This window comes from Netta rufina, assembly GCF_964035555.1.
Source record: "Netta rufina genome assembly, chromosome: 29".
NCBI lineage: Eukaryota > Metazoa > Chordata > Aves > Anseriformes > Anatidae > Netta > Netta rufina.
The window spans coordinates 1,016,854-1,025,918 of record NC_140153.1 but is presented as its reverse complement, the minus strand read 5'-3'; the positions used below and the strand labels follow the sequence as shown (position 1 = coordinate 1,025,918).

The 9,065-nt window shown below is 72.2% G+C and overlaps 3 protein-coding genes across 3 annotated transcripts; all 3 read right to left on the bottom strand.

The window, feature by feature from the left end:
• Positions 1-118: 118 nt before the first annotated feature.
• On the bottom strand, positions 119-2,477 carry PMVK (phosphomevalonate kinase). The gene is made up of 5 exons (XM_084303235.1): positions 2,349-2,477; positions 2,207-2,270; positions 1,045-1,197; positions 853-982; positions 119-635 (listed from the first exon to the last, which is right to left on the bottom strand). Exons 1-5 carry the CDS (start codon positions 2,429-2,431, stop codon positions 499-501), a joined length of 567 nt encoding a protein of 188 aa, XP_084159361.1. The 5' UTR covers positions 2,432-2,477; the 3' UTR covers positions 119-498.
• A 667-nt stretch (positions 2,478-3,144) lies between these two features.
• Positions 3,145-7,015, bottom strand: PBXIP1 (PBX homeobox interacting protein 1). The gene is given in 13 exon segments (XM_084303286.1): positions 3,145-3,349; positions 3,437-4,431; positions 4,433-4,474; positions 4,566-4,691; positions 4,775-4,848; positions 4,931-4,954; positions 5,036-5,168; positions 5,170-5,252; positions 5,334-5,478; positions 5,559-5,614; positions 5,697-5,796; positions 5,871-6,052; positions 6,935-7,015. Coding segments are annotated over 12 exon segments (1,896 nt in total). The 5' UTR covers positions 5,931-6,052; positions 6,935-7,015; the 3' UTR covers positions 3,145-3,291.
• Positions 7,016-7,132: 117 nt separating this feature from the next.
• On the bottom strand, positions 7,133-9,021 carry PYGO2 (pygopus family PHD finger 2; the record flags this gene model as incomplete). Its single annotated transcript, XM_084303198.1, is given in 5 exon segments — positions 7,133-7,861; positions 7,863-8,615; positions 8,722-8,771; positions 8,894-8,958; positions 8,960-9,021. Coding segments are annotated over 5 exon segments (1,278 nt in total). The 3' UTR covers positions 7,133-7,513.
• Between the last annotated feature and the right edge of the window lie 44 nt (positions 9,022-9,065).

Sequence of the window (9,065 nt, the reverse complement as noted above, 5' to 3'; positions counted from 1 at the left end):
CGGGCACAGGGAATTAAACCGCACCTCACCCCACCGCCACCCCCCAGGGCAGGGGCACAGCCCACCCCCCAGTGACCTGAATTCCTCCCCCCCCAGGAAAGGAGACACAGCCCCTGGGTGTTTCTCAGCGTCAGAGCTTTATTCCAGTGCAGGCATCGCCCCCAGCCTGGACAGGAGAGGCAAACTGGGAAGCGCCGCTGGGCTCGCAGGGGACACGGGACGCAGGACACGGTCCCCGAGCCACAGCTGAGGGTCACTGAGCAGCAGCAGCCCCTCGCCCCTGGGGGAAGGCACGGCCCCCGCGGGGTGTGGGTGAAGCGGATGGAGGTGCTGGGGGGACTGGCTGCCTCCCCCGGTCTCCTCCTCCCCAGCACCACTACTGGGGACCCACAGGTGGCCCCCACGATGCTCCCCATGCAGGGTAAAGCCCCCAGGAAGGATGAGGCCCTGTGTGAGTGGCTCTGAACAGCCGCGTGCCCCCCAAATCCCATGTGGGAGCTACAGCCGGCTGCGGATGGACTGCAGCAGCGCTTCCAGCTGCCCGTCCAGGGACAGCTCGTCCCCGTCGTTGGTGATCACCCAGTCGAAGGCCACTCCATGGTCCAGGCCGCACTCAGACTCGGCGTCGTCCACCCCTGGGGAAGAACAGAGCCCACACCACAAAAGTCAGGATCCGTCCCCTGGGGGAGGCACCGCGCAGCCTCACTCCCCGCCCGCTGCTCCAGAGCTTTATCCCGACCCTCCGGCTCCTGCATTGCGGGGTCAGCAGTGGAGACAGGGCAGAGCCGTGCTGCAGGGCACTGTGATGCCCCGGGTTTGGCTGCGGTGTGACGGGAAGCAGCGCTCGCTTACCCGCCACGAAGACCCAGTTCCTCCTCTTCCTCGTCTCCTCGGAGGCCACGACCCGCACGGTCTGCACCACGTCCCCGTAGACATCCCGGAACCACTCCACATCCGAGAGGCGCCGCGTGTCGCTCACCACCTGCACCCAGGCTGCATCAGCGGCCGCCCCGCGCCCCTGTGCTCCTCCCCAGCCCCACTCACCCACACTGGCTGCGCCACCCCCTCCACCACCGTCCTGCAGAAGAAGCCGGGGTCAGCACGGCGCTTCTCCTCGCCCCAGCGGATCATGTCCTGCCGGTACATCTCCTTGTAGGCGCTGGCGTCCAGGAGCCGCTGGAAGTCCAGGCCATGCTCCTGTGGGGAGAGGGTGTGAGCGGGACACGGCCCTTGTCATGGGGCATGGCATGGCAAAGCTCGTCATGGCATGATGTGGTGTAGCGTAGCATGGCACAGCACAGCTCAGCATGGTATGGCACAGCACAGTGTAACATGGCACAGCTCAGTATGGGATGGCACAGCACAGTGTAACATGAACATGGCATGGCATGGTGCAGCATGGCATGGCACAACATAACCTGGCACAGCATGGTGTAGTATGGCATGGCACAGTGTAATATGGCACGGCTTGGTGTAGCATGGCATGGCACAGCACAGCTCAGCATGGCACAGCATAACACGGCATGGCGTGGCGCAGGATGGCATGGCACGGCACAGCATAACATGGCACAGCTCAGCACGGCATGACATGGCATAACATGGCATGGTGTGGTGCAGCATGGCACGGCATGGCACAGCTCAGCATAACATGGCACGGCATGGCCCAGCACAGCTCAGCACAGCACAGTGTAATATACGGCACGGTGTGGTGCAGCATGGTATGGCACGGCACAGTATAACATGGCACAGCTCAGCATGGCATGGCATGGCGTAACATGGCAGGGCGTGGCGCAGCATGGCACAGCACAGATCGGCATGGCATGGCACAGCATAACATGGCACAGCTCGGCATGGCATAGCACGGCAAAGCAGAACATGGCACGGCACAGCTCAGCATGGCACAGCTCAGCATAACACGGCACAGTGTGGCACAGCATGGCACAGCTCGGCATGGCACGGCATAACACAGCATGGCGTGCTGCAGCATGGCACGGCACAGCACGGCTTGGCATGGCACGGCACACTGTAACATGGCACGGCGTGGCGTGGCACGGCACAGCACAGCGTAACATGGCACAGAATGGTGCAGCATGGCACGGCACAGCTCAGCACGGCACAGCATCACATGGCACAGCTCGGCACAGCTCAGCACGGCGGATCCCGGCGGATCCCGTCCCGTCCCGTCCCGTCCCGTCCCGTCCCGTACCTCGGCGTAGCGCTCCTTGAGCGGCGCGGAGAGGCGCAGCACGCAGCACACGGCGGGGCCCAGCCTGCGGGACAGCGATCAGCGGGACGGGACCCGGCTCCGCCCGCGGCCCCCCCCGGCCCCCCCCGGCCCGTCCCGGTACCGGCTGCGGAGCTGCTCGGCCACGAAGTCCTTCCCCGACTTCCTCTTGCCGCTCAGCAGCAGCACGGCGCGGGGCGCCGCCATCCCGGCACGGCCCCCCCCGCGGCACGGAGGTGGTACGGCCCGGGGGGCGGGGCGGGGCGGGGGTGGCTTCCCCCCTGGGTGTGGTTGGCCACGCCCCTTGTGTGTTTTGTTCCGCCCACCCGCGCTATAGCGCCCCCTGCAGGGCGTCGCGGGGAGGGGTGGGTGGAACCCCGAAATAGGGGGCACCCCAAAACCGGGGGGGTTACCCCAAAACCAGGGGTACCCCAAAACCGAGGGGGGTCACCCCATAGCCAGGGGTGCACCCCAAAGGCAGGGGACACCCCAACAACGAGGGGAGTTACCCCCAAACCAGTGGCATCCCAAAACCCAGGGGGGTTACCCCAAAACTGGGGGGGGCTGCACTCAGCCCCCCTACACCCTCACCCCCCACACCCAGTCCTGACCCCCCAACGCCTCTGTCTTCTTCCCAGCACCCCATTCTCCCCCCATTTCCCCCCCAGCACCCCCCTTCCCCCCAGCACCCCTATACCCCCCGGCACCCCCTTTCCGCACCCAGCACCCCATTTCGCCCCAAGCATCCCCACACCCCCCAGCATCCCCCTTCCTCCCCCAACACCCTCCTTCCCCCCCAGCACCCCATTTCCCTCCTGGCACCCCCTTTTCCCTGCCCCCCCCCCAGTACCCCATTCCCCCCCCAGGCACCAGTCCCAGCCGTGCCCAGCGGTGACTTTATTGCATCTACAGCAGTGCAGCATCACACAGTGCAGCAACTCGGGGGGGGGGGGCATGAAGCAGCCCCCAGACCCCAACCAGGGCCCAGGGGAGCCCCCCCGGGTGGGCTCGGGGCCATTGCGCTGGACGAAGGCTGGCAGCGGGGTGCCCCCCCACACCCCACGGCTCTATCTGCCCCCTCCGTGCTGCCGCCAGGCTTTCCGGCCCCGCTCCTTCCCGGTGGAGCTGCGAGAGAAGAGGGGCGGTGAGGGGGTCCCGGGTCTGACTCCCCCACCCCACAAAGACCCCCTCCGTCCCCCCCGTCCCGCTCACCCGCCGCCGTCCCCGGCGTAGTGCCGCAGCACATAGTCCTCGAAGCCGTCGGCCGCCTCCTCGTCGCCCCCCTCGCGCCGCGCCAGCTCCTCCAGCATCTCCTCCACGTCGTCCACGAAGTCCACGAAGCGCAGGCGGTCGTGAGCGAAGGCGCCGTCGGCCCTGAAGACGCCGTCCAGCTGCGCCGCCAGCCCCCTGAAGTGCCCCCCCCAGCCCAGCCGGCCCATGAAGCCCTCCAGCAGCTGCAGGAACTGCGCCTTCTGCACGGGCTCCAGCGCGGCGCCCAGCACCTCCCGGCCCTCCTTGCGGGCGCAGTCGGCCACCCCGGCGCAGCCCTGGGGCGCCCGGTAATGGCTCAGCGGGGGCAGCTCGCGGGGGCCGTGCTGGGGGGGGCCGTGGGACGATTTCCACCTGGCTTTGCCCGCCTTGTGCTCCCGCGGGGGCCGGGGCTCCTTCCCGTGCCCGTGGGGTTTGCCCTGCTCCTTCCTCTCCCACCCGCCCCGCTCGTGGGGACCCTCCCCGGCGCCGTGCCGCTTGTGCCGCCGGCTCTCCTTCTTGTCTGCTTTGAACGGCTTCTTCCAGGACCCGGGGAAGGGCCGGGCCCCCTCTACCTCCAGCTCGCGGCCCAGGCGCTCCTCCAGGGCACTCAGCTGCTCCGGGAGCCGCTCGAGCCCCCCCGAGCCCCGCGCTCGCTCCAGGGCGGCTGCCAGCTCCTGCCGCACCCAAGCCAGCAAGCCGCGGTGCCCGGCCCCCTCCTGCCTTGCCGCATCCCCGCTGCGGGCTGCACCCTCTGGGCCGTGGGGCTGCTCTGCTGCTGGCTCCCCAGCCTCGGTTTTGTGGGTCTGGGGGCTGCCCGGGACCCCCGCCTCCTGCAGGCGCTGCAGCTCGGCCCGGGCGGCTCGCAGCGCCTCGGTTTCCCTCTGCAGCGCCGCGCGGAGCTGCTCGTTCTCTGCAGCCAGGCTCTGCTGCTGCGCCCCGGCTGCCGCCGCCGCCCCCCTCGCTCTTCTGCAGCAGGGCCTGCAGCTCTTCCTTGTGGGCCTGGGGCAGGGGGGAGAGCGGGGAGGGGGCTGTGAGGGCGTGGGGGTGGTGCTGGGGGGCAGCTTCCCCCGGGTACATCGTGTGCGCCCACCTGCAGCTCAGCCTGCATGAGCCGGATGTCCTGGTTCTCCTTGGCCAACTTGTCCAGGAGGAGGCTGACAGACTGCACGCTCTGGGGGTCCGCGGCGGCCGGCGGTGGGGGCTGCTGCACCAAATCCTGGGGGAGAGGAAGGACGAGGCCGTGGAGGTGCTGAGGGAGCGGCTTCCCCTCCACCAGCCCCATCCCACCCCTCTCCTTACGCTCCCGTCCGCAGGCACCGGCGCCTCCTGCTCGGTGTCGGCCACGCCGCGGCTCACCACGCCGTCCACGGGGCCTGGGGGGGAACCGCACGGGGACGTCCGAGCGCGTCCAGGCTGCCCCACCGGGCACCACGGGCCAAGCCCCTCCGCGCTCACCGTCTGCCGGGTCGTAGAAGCCCCCTGGGGAGAGGAAGGGACAATGAGGGGGACACCAGGCTCCCCATCCTGCCCCCCCCACCCCACCCCGGGACCGCGACTCACCGGAGATGAGCAGCAGCGCCACGGCTGCCAGCGCCAGTGCGCCCAGCATGTACTTGCTGGTGCTGAGCCCGTCCTCGTCGCCGCCGTCCTGCGTCCCCTGGTGCAGGGCAGGCCCCGAAGGGGGGGGGCCCGGCACGGGGCTCGGGGACCTGCCGCCTCCGCAGCCCCTCGGTGTCATCGTCGCTGCTAGTGCAGCTCTCCTCCTCCGCTGGTGGTCCTGGGGGGGGGGACGGGGACCTGCAGGGAGCGCCCGCACCCCGGTGGCACCAGCACGGGCCCGGTGTGCTCCCGGTCTGACCTGCTCTGGGGGTGTCCGGGCACGGCCCCCGCTCTGTCATCACGTCGGGCTCCTCCTGCTCCCAGCTCGGCGTCGTGCTGGGCTCCGTGGGGCTGCCCGTGGTGGGCACCGCCTCGGCACCGCGCTCCGGCCGCTCCTCCACGTCCTGAGGGCGCGAGGGCTGGGGTCTCGAACATCCACACGCAGCAGGACCCCAGCCCCACCGCTCCCCCTCCCCAGGCTTACCCCGACCTCGGGGCATGGCGTTTGGCCCGGGAAGGCTCTGCTGCCACCGTCACCAGCTGGGGAGAGGCAGAGGCGGGCGGTGAGCGGGCTCCCCGTGACACAGCACCAGGCACCGCCGCTCCTGTCCCGTTTTCGTACCCGTGGCCGTGTCCTGGCCGCTCTCCTCCTCTGCCTCTTCTTCCTCGGCCTCGCGGGAGGCCGCATCCTGCTCCGGGCCCACCGTGTCCACGGGCAGCCCCTGGGGCGAGGGGCAGCAGCTGGCACCCGCGGGCTCCCCGCATCCCCCCCCCGGGGGGGTCCCCGGCCCCTCACCTCGGTGCCTGCCAGCACCCAGCTGCTGTCCGAGTCCCGCGAGTCCGATTTCTCCGCCATGCTCCTGCCTGCGGACGGCGCTGACCCCCCCCGGCGAGGAGACGGACGGACGGACAGATGGAAGGACAGACAGACAGGTGGACGGACGGACAGACCTCACCCTGTCCCCGCTCCTGATTTGCCTGGCAAAGCGAGTTTAGGGGTGGGAGCAAAGGGTGGCCCGGTGTGGCCCCGCGGTCCCCGCACGGGTGGGATGCCGCAGCCGGGCACCCCCCGGTGGCACCGGGATCCGGGGGGGGCTCCTCCGGGGGGCACCGAGCCCTCGCCTCGCCCGGTGCTGGCAGGAGCAGGGCCGGGGCGTAGCGGTCACGGCGGTGGTGCCCGGGGATTCTGCACATTCCCGGCACAGCTGCGGAGGCGCCGCCCCCCCGAGAGCCCCCCCGCGACCCTCCCCGGGTCCCCCCGGGGCTGGCACCGGCCCAGCGGCGGCGGGACCGAGACGTGGGAAGCCCCCGCGGGGTGTGGAGGCTCCCGGGGGGGGGGGGGGGGGAACGGGGCTGGACGCTGCTCGGGGCGCGCTACGACCCCCCCCCCGCTGCCCCTCCGACCCCCCCGCCGGTGCCGGCCCCCCCGCCCCGCCGCCAGCCGTCCCGCGGGGTATTTTTAGCCGCGGTGATGCCGCCCGGCAGGTGGACGGGGACGCGGCGAGCCCGGGGCCCGGCAGGCACCGAGCGGCGGCCCCCGCCGCTGTGTTTAGGGCAGCGCCCCCGGGGGGGGGCCCCCCCGCACCCCGACTTCCACCAGCGCCGCGCCCCGGGGCTCCCCGGAACCGGGGGGAGCGGGGCCGGAGGCGGAGCAGGGGCCGTGTCCCGGGGGCGATGCGCGCTCAACCTCCCCGCGGAGCCGGTCGTGCCCCGGGACGTGCGCTCCGCTCCCCGGGGGAAGGGACCGGGAGCGGAAGGACCGGGAAGGGACCGGGATGGGACCGGGGGGGGGTCCGGGAAGGGACCGGGGGGGGACCCGGGGCGATGCTGCGCGGCCGGGAGGAGCGGGGCGGGCGGTACCTGGAGCCGCTCGGGGCGCCGCTCGGCCCGGTCCCGGCCGCAACTTTCCGCCGGTGCCGGTCGCCGCCCTCGGGACGGGCGCGCACGTGACGCGCGCAGCCAATGGCGGCGGGGCGGGCACCGGGGGGGTGGGAGGGGGGGGAACCGGGGGGGCACCGGAGCAGAGCAGACACGGACACGGCGGTTTCAGAGTTTTATAGCGACGATACAAAAGTTTCCATTAACGCTCCGCTAAAACGGGGGGGGTGGGGGGGGCACCGGGACCTCCGCGAGCGGAAAGGGGGGGCGGGGCACCGGGACTGCACGGAGCAGGGGGAGGGGGGGCAGAGCCCCCCGGGGCACCCGTGCCAGCAGGCAGAGCCCCCCGGGGGGGTCCAGGGAAGCTTCAGCCCCCGAACACCCGAGGGAGCCCCCCCATGGCACACACCGGCACAGCCAGAGCCCCCTGTGCGTCCCGGCGGGGGCCACTCGCTGCCGTCCCGTGCTCACGAGTCCAATGGCTACAAAAAGGGGGGGTTTGGTCCTAAAACTGCGTGGGGAGCTGTACAAGGCTTGGGGGGGGAGGTCGCAGGGGGCGGCTCAGCCGTCGTTGGCGGCCACCAGCTGCCCCATGCCCTCGCGGACGTACACCGACTGGATCTCCTTGGTCTTCAGGCAAAAGTCGCAGGCCCAGACGGCCGAGGCCTCAGTGGTGAGCAGCCCGTAGGCGTTCTCCGTCATGCCCGTGCATTCGCGGTGGAACCACTTCTGGCAGGAGGCCTCGCACAGGATGGCGTCCTGGTCGTCGTTCACCTCGTTGCGGCAGGCCCCGCACGGGTACACCAAGCCCGGGGGGGGCTGGTGCCCCGAGCCGCCGGCCGCCTTGCCGGGGGGAGGCGGGAGGCTGTTGGTCTCGGGGGTGCCGCCGCCGCGGCCGGCGCTGGGGGGGGGCGAAGCTGGGCTGCGCCCCGTTAACGGCAGCCGGGGAGCCCGAGTGCTGCTCCTGGGGAAAGCTGCTGGGAGGGGGGTTCAGGTTCTTACCCCCCTCCTCGCCGCCAGCGGGGAAGCCGGGGTCCGCCCCGGGGAAAGGGCTGGCGGTGGGGGGCAGGGGGGGCACGTTCTGCCCAGGGCGCTGCATGGGGGACTGTCCGAAGAGGTTTCCGGGCTGGCCGAAGCGCTGAGCCATGGCCGGGCCACCGGGGGGGTTGAGGGCGGCCGGCCCGGGACCCATATCCCCCCGGGGGGGCTGCCCCATGGTGGGGGAGATCATGGGCCCGAAGCCCCCCACGGGCCCCTGCATGAGCTGCCCCGTGGGGGGGCTGAAGTTCTGTCCGAGGGGCTGCCCGAACGGCTGCCCGGGGAAGCTCATGGCCCCGGGCTGCACGTAGCCGGGGTTCTGGGGGGGCATGCCGAAGGCCGGGCCCATCTGCCCGGGGGCGAAGGGTGGCGGCGGCGGGGGCTGCCTGCGCAGGGGCTGCGGTCCCCCCCCGCCGTAACCGGGGGGCACCTGCGGCGCCAGCCCCCCCTGCACGCGGAAGCCGCCGAAGGGCACGGGGCTGCCCAGGAACGGAGCCGCCGCCGCCGCCCCCGCGCCCACCTTGGGGGCGCCGAAGTCGTCCTCGAAGGGGTTGGAGGCCACCAGGTGATCCACCATGGGCGTGGGCGGCGGCGCGAACTCCGACAGGTGCGAGTAGGCCGGGCCCTGCGGGGGGGGGGGGGGCGGGTCACGGCCCGGGACCGGCACCGGGAGGGGGTACGGGGGGGGGTGGGGGGGGCAGTCCCGGTGCCGGCCCCGCTCCCGGCCCTACCTGCGTGTTGGATTTCCGCCGCTTCTTCTCCGGGCTCTTCATCTGCAGCCCTGCGGGGGGAGGCGGCGCCGTCAGCACCGGGAAGCGGCGGAGCCCCGGCCCCCCCCCACTCCCCTTCCCCCCTCCTCACCCCCCGGTACCGGCAGGCCGCGGGCCCTCCCCGCTGTCTCACCTGCCTTCCCCTGCTTCCTGCCGGGCCCGCCGGCGGCGGCGCTGCCCGCGGGGTGCGGGCCCCCCCCCCGGCGGGGGCGGCGGTGCCGGGACGCCTCCCTCCAGCTTCTCGCCGTGCGGCGCCGCCATCGCCTCACAGCCGGCGCGGAGCCGCCATGGCCCCGCCGCGCCTC